General features: G+C 43.6%; 1 protein-coding gene across 4 annotated transcripts in view; it reads right to left on the reverse strand.

The window, feature by feature from the left end:
- Positions 1-317: 317 nt before the first annotated feature.
- NTF3 (neurotrophin 3) overlaps positions 318-14,330 on the reverse strand; it is a 63,878-nt gene continuing 49,865 nt past the window's right edge. For 3 of the 4 annotated variants that reach the window (XM_081861044.1, XM_081861041.1, XM_081861042.1), the window contains exon 2: positions 318-1,485. In XM_081861044.1, coding sequence (XP_081717170.1) covers positions 688-1,464 — 777 coding nt within the window. In that variant the 5' untranslated portion in view covers positions 1,465-1,485 and the 3' untranslated portion in view covers positions 318-687. Of the gene's footprint in view, positions 1,486-7,725; positions 7,781-14,330 lie in introns of those variants that run through there. The other variant, XM_081861043.1, reaches the window with a different exon arrangement.

Genomic DNA, 14,330 nt, shown 5'->3' on the forward strand with positions numbered 1-14,330 from the left:
ACTAAAAACAGTTACAAAACAAATGTATTTTTTTTAAAAAAAGAAAAACAAGCCTAAACTTAAATTACAGGCTTATTAGCAGTGGGTCTGGAACAGTGACATGGGACAGAATGGGGGGGGGGGGAATAAATGGTAACTCTAATGGTTAAGCTGGCAGAACATACAGAAAATGAATATTATTACTAGTCAATGCTGGCTATAGCCTACATTGATTAATTTTGTTTTTGGGATGAAGGGATACAGTTAAACACTATATATTTAATCTTATCATCAAGGAATGGAAAAGCATGTACAAAAGTCTCGGCAACTTGATCTAATTTCTTTTAACAGGTTTACTCCATGAAAGTCAGTGGATTGACAGTTCTGGGCGAAAAAATACCAATGTTACACAAAGATTTTACAGGCAACTTATGGAAGGCTGAAGAGGAACAGAAGTCACAAGCAGTCATGAAAACTGGTGTAGCCAATTGTAGATATCCATACTTTACTGTTTTTTAATTGGTGTTGTTTATGTGCATGCATATATATATGTATATATACATACACATATACATACACACATGGCAGTTTTCTGGAATTTAATAAATAAGGACAACTTATAATATATAAAACAATATAAACATTTATATGCTACATGCATATCATATAATTTAGACATAATAATTTATACGACGGAGAGGCACAGACCTATGTTCGTCCAATTTTTCTGGATAATGCACACACACAAGAAGTGTCTATTCTTATCCATCGCCAGGCTACAAGTTTATTGTTTTCTGAAGTCAATGCTCGTACAAATGTTTGGGATGTTTTGCACTGGGAGTTCCAGTGCTTATCATCTATACCACGGCAGCCACTTTTGGCAGGCTTGGCTTGTTTACACTTTGTTTCATAAAAATATTGCTTGACTGGGGAAGGCCCTGTTCTGATTTCTCCCAGCACAGTAACCTGGTGTCCTCTAATGTCAATTGCAGAAGATTTGTCTGTGACCCATCGGCTCTCACTATCACACACGGAATACTCCCCACGATGACTCTTGTTTTCAGCAAACCTCTTCTGCCGAGACGTTTGGTTTGCTGCCACAGAACTGCCAACGTAATCCTCCGTAAGGTATAATGGTGGGGGTTCCAATGGGGTATTGTCACTCAGGAGGACCCTGGGGGAGCTGTAGCGTTTCTGATGTTTTAGTAGTTCTGTATCCATTGAGATAACCGGCTGGAAATCGAGTTTCACACTTTCATTGCCATCCATATCAGGCTCAGCAGTCTCTGTTTTCTTCATTGTGTCTTGAACACTATCCTTTATATCTGTGATTTGCTTGGAGATCTTATTTCTTAAGATGTCTGCTTGAATAAGTTTTATAATGAGAGAATTTATTGAATCTTCTGGTAAACTCCCTTGGTCCATGTTGGTAGACTGGATGCCACGGAGATAAGCAAGGAATATCACATAAAACAAGATGGACATCACCTTGTTCACGTGTAAGATCTGAAAAAGAACCAAGAGTCAACTTGGAGACAAACAAATGAGCTTACATAGTCAACTGGCTGGTGGTGGTTGGTTTTCTTTCCATCATTTTCTTTTCAATATCATGCAGATGCAAAGTTTTACAAACTGTGTGTGCAATACCAAACGGCCAATAAATTCATGCAAGCTTTCCCCCAAATTCATATAGTCATATGAAGCTTCTTTAGACAAACCATTGACTCTTATTATTAGGAGTCAATATTATCTACTGTGACTGGCCATAACCCTTTCCAGCCCAGCTGTTCTGGACCCCTATAGCTGGAGGTGCCAGGAATTAACACTGGGCTTTCTGCCTGCTTTCTCATTGAGCTAGGAAAAAAATCTATGAATCTGCCTTATACTGTACTGATTTAAGATCATATTGTCTGCTATGAGTGGCAAGAGCTCTCCAGAATGTCACATGGAAATCTCTCATATCCCTACTCTCTGAGATTCATTTAACTGGAGAGGCCAGGGATTGGATTTGGAACATGCATGTAGACATATCATTCCTATTTTTAAAACTCTCAGAAAAATCTGACCTGCACCCTGATCTCAGAAGTTCTTGCTGTAAGGTTCTAATTCACACATACATTCCACTGATACCAGCTGAATTTTTACATGGCAAAACTGAATCCATGCACGATCCGTAAGCCTGTGTATTCACAGTGTCCCTCGTGGTGGCCACGGAGAAGAGCAAAGATGTGTGCGTTTATTACTAAGTGTACTATTACTAAGTCAGAATCAAATGTTACAGCAGACTTACGACTACCACTAAAAACAAGAATCTCACCCCATCTTCTTCCATTCTGCCTTTGTAACATCATGCAAGTTCTCACTCCTGCAAATAGCAGCCAATGAAGTGGAGTGGGGAAATCATGTGTGATTATATAACGCATTAAGTATTTCAATATCAGGAGTGAGCAGAAGATAAAACCATTGGCGGGACACCAGTGGACCAGCAGCTAGAGACTGCAAAGAAGTCGGAGACTAGTAGACTGACCACTTCCAGCACAGCAGATGTTCTAAGCTGAACATCTCAAGATCCCATATCCCGTATTAGTTATGCCTTAATAATGCAGAGACCCTGACTATGCACTTTTGCTCGGTAAATATAAAACTCATTTTTCTTTCTAGCAAAAGAAAAAAAGGGGGTGAAGTAGCCTGTTAGCCCACAGTTGCCCTAATGTTTTTAGTAGCAGCACTACTTTTAGTTGTAGTCTCTGGTCCACAAAACTGTACAATACAGTCTAGTAACAGTGCAACTTTTCAGATGTCAGCCATACTGCGCTCCATAGAACTTATTCCCTATCGAGTGTGTTGAGAATTTCAGCCTTAATGTGTTAGCTTTTTGCAACTTGCATCTCCAGACCAGTTAATAGCAGCTTTCTGCTCTGGATGGGGGAGGGAAAAATGACTGTCAACGTGCAGGCTGCCCTTTTATGGTCAAGAAATGTGTTTTCCTCATTCCCATATTTTGTTATGAAATGAGCTCACCTAAGTCTAGACTACGTTTTCCTTAATACTTAAATGACAATTTCTTGCTGTTCTGTAAAAACAGAAGTCTGTGGAGAAAACATTGGGGTTTCTAGCAGTAGATCGCAGGAACTGAAGGATCCGGCACTCTTGCTGAAGCAAGTTAAATGTGGAATGGTAACCCAGATCTCACAAAGGTGGGAAGAAAGAGTGGTTAGAGCTTCTAGCATGTCTGATATCAACTGGAGAATGAAAATTGTCCAGCTGCTGTACTCCACCAAACTAAGCTTGTCCAACAAAAGGCATGGAACCATCAGAAACCAACAGTTATGCCAGTGTTGTAGAAAAAGGTCAGGTGACCAGGCTTTGGTTGGAGTAAAACTGTTCCTCAACTATACAACATCAAACTTATCAGATTGCTTTTTTTTACAAAGAAGTCCTTAAAAAAAGGCATTTGTGCACATTCCCCCTTTTTATGAATACTTTCCCCTAAAATAGATGCTCTTGTGCAGTTTTTGGCTGCCACAAAATTCGGAGAAGCGCAAATTTTGAAGGGCAGCTGCATTTCAGTTTGCAGTCTGCCTCAGGAAGAGTGAATTAGGTAAAATGCAAAGTGGACCAAGTTTCTCCTTATCCCAAGCTGCAGTCTGTTGCTTTCTATGTACAGTAATTTTTCTTTTTCTTTTTCCCTGTGGTGAACCATTTCCCCATGCGGTCAAGTCCAAGGTCAGTTTTACTGCTTGCAAATAACTAATTAGGGATGAGCTCAATAGTCCAGTAGTAGAGGTCAGGGTTTTCCACTCTTGGCTGGATGGAAGCCTGTGGATTGACCACAGGCTCAAGAGATTGGCAGGATACTTTGTCGTCGTCATCCCGTCCCCCCCCCCATTAAAGGGAAATGCTGCTATTGCTGTATTTCACTACTTTTGGGGATGTGTGTGTTAATAACCTTCTCTCTTCTACTATAAATTAAGTTATTAAAATTTTAATGCTACTTTCCAACTAGTCTGGACACTTACTTCTTTGTAGAAAGGATGAAGAAGGACATGGCAAGAGAAGATTCTCCCAGTTCTCCTACCCCCTGCCTCCATGGAAGAACAGCCCTTGCATCCCTATTCCCAACCTCTAAGGAAGCTGCCTAGCTTGAGCAGAGACAAGTTTATGAATTGGTTGCATAGTACAAAAACCGAGTGCTTCTGTTGCAGCACCTCTGCAACTGATAGGAAGACTCTGCCAGAAGCAGACGGGCAGCTGTAGATGTAACGGTCTTCTGCCTTCCATGGAGCCAAATCCAGTAGAAGCTGTCCAGTACCAATGGTGCCCTTAGGGCCAGAAAGAAAAGGTTGTCCACTCTTTTGGACTTCTTCCACCAATCTGCTGAGCAGCATCCAGGGGGAGGGGAGCTCACTGGACAACTGCATGTAGCATTTGCAAGATTACGAAGAAGCCGCAGAGACTGGATTAGAAGGAACAAACTTGACTTAGCGGTGTGCTGCTAGCAAACTTAGCTTTCTTTCCCTGCTGGTGACACCCAAAACTGATTCCTGCCTCCCTCCCCCCCCCCTCAATACAACCATTTCTAAATCACTTTAGTTCCTGCTCACACTACAGCTGAAAGCTCCTCTGCAGGAGCTGTCACATTTGTGCAGCCCCAGTAAGCCCCAGTTTGGTTTATCATTTAACACAAGCCAGTGTTTTCCAATCAAACACAAATTGCAATAAGGAAAGTAAAAAGCCTGTCGGAAAAGCCACTTACTGGTTGCAGTATCGCCATTTTGATTTAGCACCAGGCATTTCTTGTGCTTCCTTTAGGAGCAGAACGTTGAAACTGCAAGCTGGCAACTGATTAAGGACCATCTGCACAGGCCAGTAGGTCCAGAGTGAGACAATATTAAGAGCCTGGAAAAGGCTAAGGCCTTTGGCAGAAAATAAAGTGAGAGTCTACTAAGTGAGAGTCAACGTAAACACTAAAAGCTGATGCATCTGGAGAATCATTATCCTGAGCTTGAGATATTAAAAGGAAGGGAGAATGTTAGGAAGTAGTGATATCTAACCAGACCCCTGGGGATCTAAAACCTTTGCTTACACACATTTTATTAAAGTTAAACAAACATATATTGGGTGGGAAACGGATATGAACCTGAAAAAGGAAATGGTCCAAAATGCAGAAATGCACACAGAGAGATAGAAAGCACTCTCCTCTCTCCATGAACAATTCTCAAACTGCGTGAACACAAGAAACACACAATTAAACACACCCAAGGTTCTTATCCATGGGGGGTTCTTATGCTACCATATTTTTGCATAATTCGTTGTCTGGACTTGGCCCCTTCCAATCAACCTCTTCTGGAGAGTGATCATTCACTTGCATCAGGTGTGATTGATTGATTGATTGATTGATTGATTCAGTTATTCCCAATGCAGAGATGCAGCAGGACGCACATGCTGCTATTTTCAGGAAAGACTACAAAAGTAATGGATTTCGTAACCTCTGCTTGAATCACCTCCTTCCACTCAGAGGAATGCTCACATCAGTGAACTGGGTGGATACAAAGAAAGCAGACAATTCTTACTCTTCTACTGAGCAAGAGCAAACTTTGGGGGGGATATCAGAATGAGGCATCTCCAAATGCAACTGCTAAAAAGTCTGCCCCAGCTATCAAAAGGAAAACAGCACTCTGCACACTTCCAGACACGTCCAATGACTTATTTGGGTAAAGTCTTTTTTTAGAAAAACCTTCTTTCCAAATAGAAACTATCAAATCTCCCACCCACCCCTTGCATTGTACACAAAATGTTCCTGCTATGCTTTATTCTTTGCTTTGCATGAAATTTAGTTAATAAATGAACATTGGCCCATACTTTGCAGATGCAATATTCACTGTGAGCCATGGCACACAAATACTAGTGAAATGCCATAGTTTAACTATGGCTTGAGATGGTTTGTAAACAGGGCCAATGAAATTAATGGACAACAGGCTGAAGAAGGACAAAAGTGCTAGAAACAACCCATTGTTATGGAATTCACTGCCGTAAGACATACTGCATGGATCCTCAATGTAGGTAAAGCATGTTCTCCTACATGGAGAGCACGTGTTGCGGTGGGGGCCGCCAGGACACTCCAAAGTTGGGGGCGGGCTAATTGATCGTTGGCCACTGATACAATTGGGGCTTCCCTTGTTGTTGGGAAGAAGTTAATGTTGCCATTTATTGATTGACAGTCAGAAATGCTAAAACTCCTTGCACGAGGCTAGGGCTTCCTCTTTTTGCCCGTGCATCGGATTGCCCCCCCCCCCTAGAATTAGGGTTGTTCGCTTTGACCTTGCTATGCCTGTCATGGGGTCGTCTGCTTTGGGGCAGGGGCCGGGTAGGAATTTTGTCCATCTGGCTGATTGGCTGGGGCCATTTGGTTTTTGCCTACTGCGTAGCAAATTGTCACAACTTGTAAGGCTCGCGGTTAGGCATTGGTTTATGGTTTGGTTGGTTGAGGGGCATGGATTGGCTGTGCCTGCCCCTCTAATGCTGCTGCTGCTGCAAGGGATTCCGTTAAAGGAATCGGGGGCTAACTATTGCTTGTCCACTCTGTCAAGGGGGCTCGGGCCATAGCAATGAGCTCCTGGTTGCATTTGGGGAGGGCTGAGGGCAGGTTCCCTGCTCTGACACTACCCCCAAGTGTATTCCCCTTTTCTGACTTTCGCATCGTGCGGAATGTCAGTCTGTCCCCCACGGTGGGGGCAGATAGTCACAACCAATGCCTACGCAACCACTCACATGTTTGTATTTTAATAAAGTTGTGGACAAAATTATGCCAAAAACCTTAAACAAAAAATTCTGTGTGATGTGTGAGTTATTGGGGTGGACCTGGGGACCTCAACACGCAACTCTTTTAAAAAGATCAGACTCATTCATGTAGGAGAGAGAATATTTGGGAGGAAAGTCCTATCAACGGCTATTTGCTATCATCTGAATGGGACCCTCCATGTGAAGCAGTTTACCTAAATATCATCTGTTTCCGTATCAAATAGTCTGTGCCTATCAACATTTTTGCAGCATGTTCTCCTCTGCAGAGACTTCGGAGGGGATCCCTGTCACCATCGCATTGATTAGTGCTGAAAGGAGATTACTGTTCTTGCACAGCGCATTGCCCTACAACTAGCTCTAATAACGGTTCCCTTGTCATCATATCAATGCCTTTGGAGAACTAAGGGGCATGGAAAGCCAGAGAAGCCTGCAAACAGCAGCAATCTCCTGCTCATGCAGACATATCATGGAATGTAAAATCAGTGAGCAATCAAGAAAATAAAACTGTGTTCTATGGCAAGCCTTCTTGGAAGGGTTTTCTCAAACTCAGCATATAAATGTTTTAAATGAATTAAAATAACACCATAGCTGTCAACTTACAGATTTGAAAATAAGGGACCAGCAGCCCCGAAAATAAGGGATCAACAATTACTTTGATAGAATACATATTTTGTTGCGTACAAATGGCTTTAGATACCTATTAGGTCCATAAATTACCATATCGCACATATTCAACACAAAAAACGGCAACAATTTGTTGTTGACAAAGGACAGCTGGACATAGAAAGGGCCCCATTACCTTCAGTAGCTTATTTAAGGGACATCATCAATAAGGGACAGCAGCGGGACATGGCGCTGGGATAAGGGACTGTCCCACCAAATAAGGGACGCTTGACAGCTATGAATAACACAACCTTAACATATTTAAACATCAGAATTTCTTACCCTATCTCAAGATTCAGAGGTGTTCGCAGTGGCAAGGCTCTTGTTAACCTGCACCTGGCTGGAAGAAAAACTTAGCTAGTGAATAGGAATCTAGTCTCGCACTAGGAAAACGGCACAAATGGCACTGCATAGCAACAATATCAATGCTGATTTATGCGATTGCGTAGATTTCAAAATACTGTTATGGGCTACCATGCCTGAATTCCAAGTACTTCTAACTCTGTGTGACTTTGCAATTAACAATGAATGCTAATTTATGGAAAATCAGTGGCCAATTGAGAGATCAAATCATACCAGCAAGAGGGTGGGATGAAGTTATGAAACTGTCTGTCTTAGTCTGAGTAGGGACCAAGATTCTTAGAAAGGAGACTGTAAGAATTTGGCCATAAAATGATAGAATAGTAAAGGTAAAGGGACCCCTGACCATTAGGTCCAGTCATGACCGACTCTGGGGTTGCGGCGCTCATCTCACTTTATTGGCCGAGGGAGCCGGCGTACAGCTTCCGGGTCATGTGGCCAGCATGACTAAGCCGCTTCTGGCGAACCAGAACAGCGCACGGAAACACTGTTTACCCTCCTGCCGGAGCGGTACCTATTTATCTACTTGCACTTTGATGTGCTTTCGAACTGCTAAGTTGGCAGGAGCAGGGACCGAGCAACGGGAGCTCACCCCATTGCGGGGATTCGAACCGCCGACCTTCTGATTGGCAAGTCCTAGGCTCTGTGGTTTAACCCACAGTGCCACCCGCGTCCCAAAAATGATAGAATAGTTCTGGCTTTAAGGGTCTCAGCAAGCTACTGACTGCTGGTTGGGGCAGACAACCAACAGTATGAGACATCTCTACTAGAATATATGCACCGGCTCCCATATGCTACTGGCTCAGATTGGTATATAAAGCCCTGAAGAACTAGAGTCCCACATATCTTAAAGACCAATTGAACGCTTACATCACAGCTCAGTCCCTGAGAGCATCCAGATTTCCCCCATATCACAGAAGCTAAAGTGGCTTCAAGTAGATACCAGGTATTTAATTTTGTTGCTCCCTTGCTATAAAAATACTTTTCCAGCAGAAATTCGGCAGGCATTCTTGATTTTGATGCTGAGGTTTCTCTCTGTTATTTTTTTATTCCGCCTGCAACTGCTTAAAACCTTCTGAATTAGCAAGTCATTTTTCCGATTATGTTGTACCATTTCAAATGCAGTTTTATGTTTTATTGTTGCACGCCACACTGATGTTTTACGATCTGGTGGCATATAAATACTTTTATAAATGAAACAGTGGACAGTATTTAATCATTCTCAGCAAATTTCAGTGGGGCCGCTCCAAATATGACTTCTAATTGTTTATCACCCACTCAGTAAAGCAACATCTGCCTCCAATCCGAAATACCAATTTGAAACAAAAGGTTTCTGGAGGATAAAAAGAGAACTTGCATGCCAAGCTTCCCTAGGGAGTGCATTCTGAAGAGCCAATCCCATTGCACCTTCATGCCACTCACAAACTTATGTAGGATTTTTAATTGGAGCAGGTATTCTCCTGAAGATCTCAGCGTATGGGTTTCATTTTATTACTCTTCCTGTAGTCTATCACTGCCACCAGACATCTGTTCCCAATTACCACTTCCTCACCCAGGCCTGGCAGAAAAAAGTAGAACTGGGTGTAATCAACTTATTGGTGCCATTTTATTTATATGCAGCTTTTTGCCACCCAAGTGGTGGTAAGTTCATGCCAGATCTCCAAATACACTGCTCCTAGAGGTTTCATGTAGATATTGAAGAACGTGGTGGACAAGGTCAGATCTTGAGGAGCTCCACTAGACAAATTCCACAAAGCAGTGCAAAGCACAAATGCATCAACATTACTTTCTGGGATCTTCCTAACAAGGAGACTGCACATTGCAATGCCTCAGAAGCTCACAATGGTAGCAACAGAGATCTAAGAAAATCAGCCTGCTTGGATAGGCCCCTATATATCTCTTGACATCGACCCAGTGGTTTTTTTTATATAAAAAAAACGTTTAGGGGTACTCTCATTTTCCTACTCATATTGAAATACTGCCCCTCAGACCTTGTGGGGGGCCGGACTATATTTTGAAGGAAAAAAAATATGAACGGATTCCTATGCCCTGCAAATAACCCAGAGATGCATTTTAAATAAAAGGACACATTCTACGCATGTAAAAACACGCTGATTCTTGGACCGTCCGCGGGCCGGATTGAGAAGATGATTGGGCTGGATCCAGCCCCCGGGCCTTAGTTTGCCTTAGTTTTGTTTATTTGGTCTTTCCATGAGCATTGAAATGTTTTTTTCATATTACACTACCCAGAGTTGTGATTATGTCTCTCTTAGATTTTTACGATTGATTTTACAATTACACTATTCTTATAATCTACTTAGAGATGTTTATGTTTATGGCAGCTCCACCAGTTAACCAACGCAGTTGCCAACCAAAACGTAGCCTGAAATCAGATTCATATAAATCTATATGATCATTTCCCTCCTGAATGTCCCAGAGCCAAACCGCTACCACCCCATCCTTTCAGAGGAAGGGTAAGGTAGAAATTTAACAAACAAACAAATAAACTTTGCCCATAAAACTGACCAGATTAGTTAGATTCGGGGGATCTAAGGATAACTTCTAAAGTAGAAAACACACAATTGCCTCCTTCAAGAGAGGAGGATAGGAGTCCCACCCTAAGAGAGGAAACCATCACAGAATGGGCCAAACTGAGTAGCTCAACTTGACTGGCTACAGTCAGCCAAGTGTGTGTGTGAAACTGGCTAGAGACCCCCAAGAACTCTGTTAATGTCCTCTGGGAAAATCACTCAAATTCAGACAAGCAACTGCAGTCAGTGGAGGTCAATATGGCATTCAAGTTGTAAACTCAGGTCCCAAGATGTGGGGAAGATCCAAAAGGCAAAGGGAAACACAATGAATTATATTTTTCATAAAATTTATATACCACTTGACTATAAAAATAGAAACAAATTACGCTTGGCAGGTGAACTGCCATTTAGGCAAAAATGAGGGCGCATACAAAAAAGCAAAAAGATAAAAACAGCAATACATAATTATCAAAATCCCAAAGGCAGCCTGCACATAGTAACTAATGACATAACTAATGGGCCATTTCAATTGGGGTTTAGGCCCAGCTTTGGCACCTAAACCGCTTTGGTTGCCCTGTATGATGACCTCTGCCAGGAGAGAAAGAAATGTGTCCATCTTAATTCTCCTTGACCTCTCAGTGGCTTTTGATACCATCAGCCACGGTATCCTTCTGGAGCAGACGTCCGAGTTAGGGGTGTGTGGCACCGCTTTGTGGTGGTTCTGGTCTACTTGGGTGATCATTCCCAAGGGTGATGCTTGAGGAGTACCTCTTTGGGCCCCTGAAGCCTTCAATGTGGGGTTCCCCAGGGTTCAGTTTTATCCCCTATACTGTTCAACATCTACATCAGGGGTCAGCAAGGTTTATCTTGCCTGGGCCAGATCGGTCCCACGGGGATCCCTTCGTAGGCTGGATCGTGCACGCTCCTGTGATTTTGAGCACTTGCGTCTACGCAAACACGATTTTTTTGCGCCGTGGAAGCGAGTCCCTGCGCCACACCGCACTGGTTTAGCGCAGCATGTGAGTGGGCAGCTCAGTTTGGGAGCGGCTCATGGGCCGGTCAAACGACCTCTCCAGGCTGCTTCCGGCCCATGGGCCTTAGGTTGCTGACCCCTGATCTACATGAAACCGCTGAGTGAGGTTATCCACAACTCTGGAGTACATTGTCAACAGAATGCTGATGGAACACTGCTCTACTTCTCTTTACATCTGCAGGTGAGGCAGTGGAAGTGCTGGACCAGTGTCTTGCCTCAGTAATGGGTTGGATGAGAGTCAATAAACTGAAGCTCAATCCAGATTAAGCCTGGGGGGCGGTTTTCTAGACTGGATGGCTGGCAGGTTGCCTGCTCTTGATGGGGTTACACTTCCTCTGAAGGAGTGGGTATATAGCTTCAGGGTTCTTCTGGATCCATGTCTGCTCTTGAAACTTGGGCAGCCTCCGTGGCACTGAGTTCCTTCCATCAGTTCCAGCAGGGGGCCCAGCTGTGCCCCTATCTGGATAAAGGTGAAGGGACCCCTGACCATTAGGTCCAGTCGTGGCTGACTCTGGGGTTGTGGCGCTCATCTTGCTTTATTAGCCGAGGGAGCCGGCGTACAGCTTCCGGGTCATGTGGCTGGCATGACTAAGCCGCTTCTGGCGAACCAGAGCAGCGCATGGAAACGCCGTTTACCTTCCCACCGGAGCGGTACCTATTTATCTACTTGCACTTTGATGTGCTTTCGAACTGCTAGGTTGGCAGGAACAGGGACCGAGCAACAGGAGCTCACCCCGCCGCGGGGATTCGAACCGCCGACCTTCTGATCGGCAAGCCCTAGGCTCTGTGATTTAACCCACAGCGCCACACGCGTCCCGCCCCTATTTGGATAGGGATAGCCTAACTTCTGCCATCTACGCTCTGGTAATCACTAGATTAGATTACTTCAACATAGTAGACGTGGGGCTGCCTCAGAAGACATTTCAGAAACTCCAGCTGCTGCAAGATTCAGCAGCCAGGTTACTCATTGGGGCAAGACGGTTTGAGCATATAATGCCAATCATCACCCAACTGCACTTACGGCCAATCAGTTTCTGTTCCGAATTCAAAGTGCTGGTCTTGACCATATAAGGAAAGCCAATTTAGATTTAGCAAGTTTATTTCTACTATATATGGTAAGCCATTTAAGTCAGTGATGGCCAAACTTGGCCCTCCAGCTGTTTGGGGACTACAATTCCCATCATCCCTGACCACTGGTCCTGTTAGCTAGGGGTGATGGGAGTTGTAGTCCCAAAACATCTGGAGGACCAAGTTTGGCCATCACTGATTTAAGTTGTTTTAGCTGTTTTAATAAACTAAATTTGGCTTACTTTTATGTGGAGTTTAGAAATATTTTCTATATTGCAGTAAACAAAAATGAAAACGTTTGCCATATTAATTTTACATGCCATCCAAATGTCTCAATGGTCTAATCCAGTGGTTCCCAAACTTTTTCAGCCCCACCCCCCTCACCCTGGCTTGGTTACATAAACTCGCTCCTCGTGCCCCCCACCCCACCCTAAAAAAACCCATTGTTTTGAACAGTAGTTTGCATGACCCACTAAGGAAGATTATAACACAATAAACTTCAGAACAGTAACAATTAATTGCACATTTGTTCAAAACCCAAATAAAACTATGTTGTTTAATTAATTAAACATCGGTGAACAAGACTGTACTCCAGTGTTTCACAACTTTTGTGGTAATTTTATTGAGTATCCAAAACATTAGATCAACGGAGGATGAATAATAAAAAAGCCTTGGAGGGAATGCAGAAATTGCATAAACACAAATTAAAAAACAAATAGCAGCAACAGAGGTTGCGGCCAGTGTTGGAAACTCAGATATACAAGCTAGGTGCAACACCTCTATCTATCCTTAGCAACAGCACTTCTGTTTAGCTATTAAAGGCACAAAAACTCGCCGCCCCCCCTCCTGGATCCTACATAGGTTGCCACATCCCATTCACAGCCTTCCCATTAACTTCACTTTTAATGAAAAAGTATTTTAAAGACATCAACAGCACACCTGGCTTTAGGATGGGCTTTGGATTGCTGTTTACCGTATTTTTCTGTGTGTAACATGCCCCAGTGTATAAGACAACCCCTATTTTTTGGGACACCAAATTAGGGAAATGGGGGGATTGCCCAGAGTTCCTGAGCTTTTTGGGGGGATTGCCCACAATCGCTCACCCGCCTGACCGCCGCTGCCAATTGCACGCCTTGCTGAAGCCACCAATCGTCCGCCCGCTCACCGCCAACTGCCCGCCCAATTGCCGCAGCAGCAGCAGCCAATCGTCAGCAGGTCTTGTCGCAGTCACCAATCACCCGCCCAATCGCCACTGACAATCTCCCACTCGTGGCTGCCACCAATCGCCTGTTCCCCCATGCACTATCTGTGTATAAGATGACTTCCAATTTTTTACATTTCCTTACAATAAAAAAAAAAAATTGGAAAAATACAGAACTCTGCAACAATCCAAACTCTGCTTAGCTGAGAGCAAGTGTCACTGAATTCAATAGTACTTCTGCTAGACTTCTAAGGTCAATTCTGGGACACGTTATATCACCCCACCAATCCTAGCATGAAACAGCAGCGGGTGAAATAATTTTGTGCAAGAACCTCTGCCCACCACTGAAGAGCGCACTGAGCCCTAGAAAACACCATACCTTTTAGAAAGTGGTAGGAGGTACTCAAAAGCTTGGGAGAAATCCCAGATCACAGGAACCCTGGAGAAGGCAGAACATCAACTGCCTCAAGGGATCACAAAGGCACCACCCATCTTATATATGTTTAGTCACAGAAGTAAGTTTTGCTGTGTTTTTTGGTGCTTGCACCCAAAAACAGGATCCAAGGATGGGAGTTGTTTTGTGTGCCCTGGGGGCACACAATTTGCATTTGCAGGGAGATCTTTTTGGCTGGAATTGTAAAAATCAACACCAGAATGGAGTTCACTGTTGACATTCCAGGCTGAGGAATGAGAC

This window comes from Podarcis erhardii (assembly GCF_964252035.2).
Source record: "Podarcis erhardii genome assembly, chromosome: 5".
In the NCBI taxonomy this organism is placed as follows: domain Eukaryota; kingdom Metazoa; phylum Chordata; class Lepidosauria; order Squamata; family Lacertidae; genus Podarcis; species Podarcis erhardii.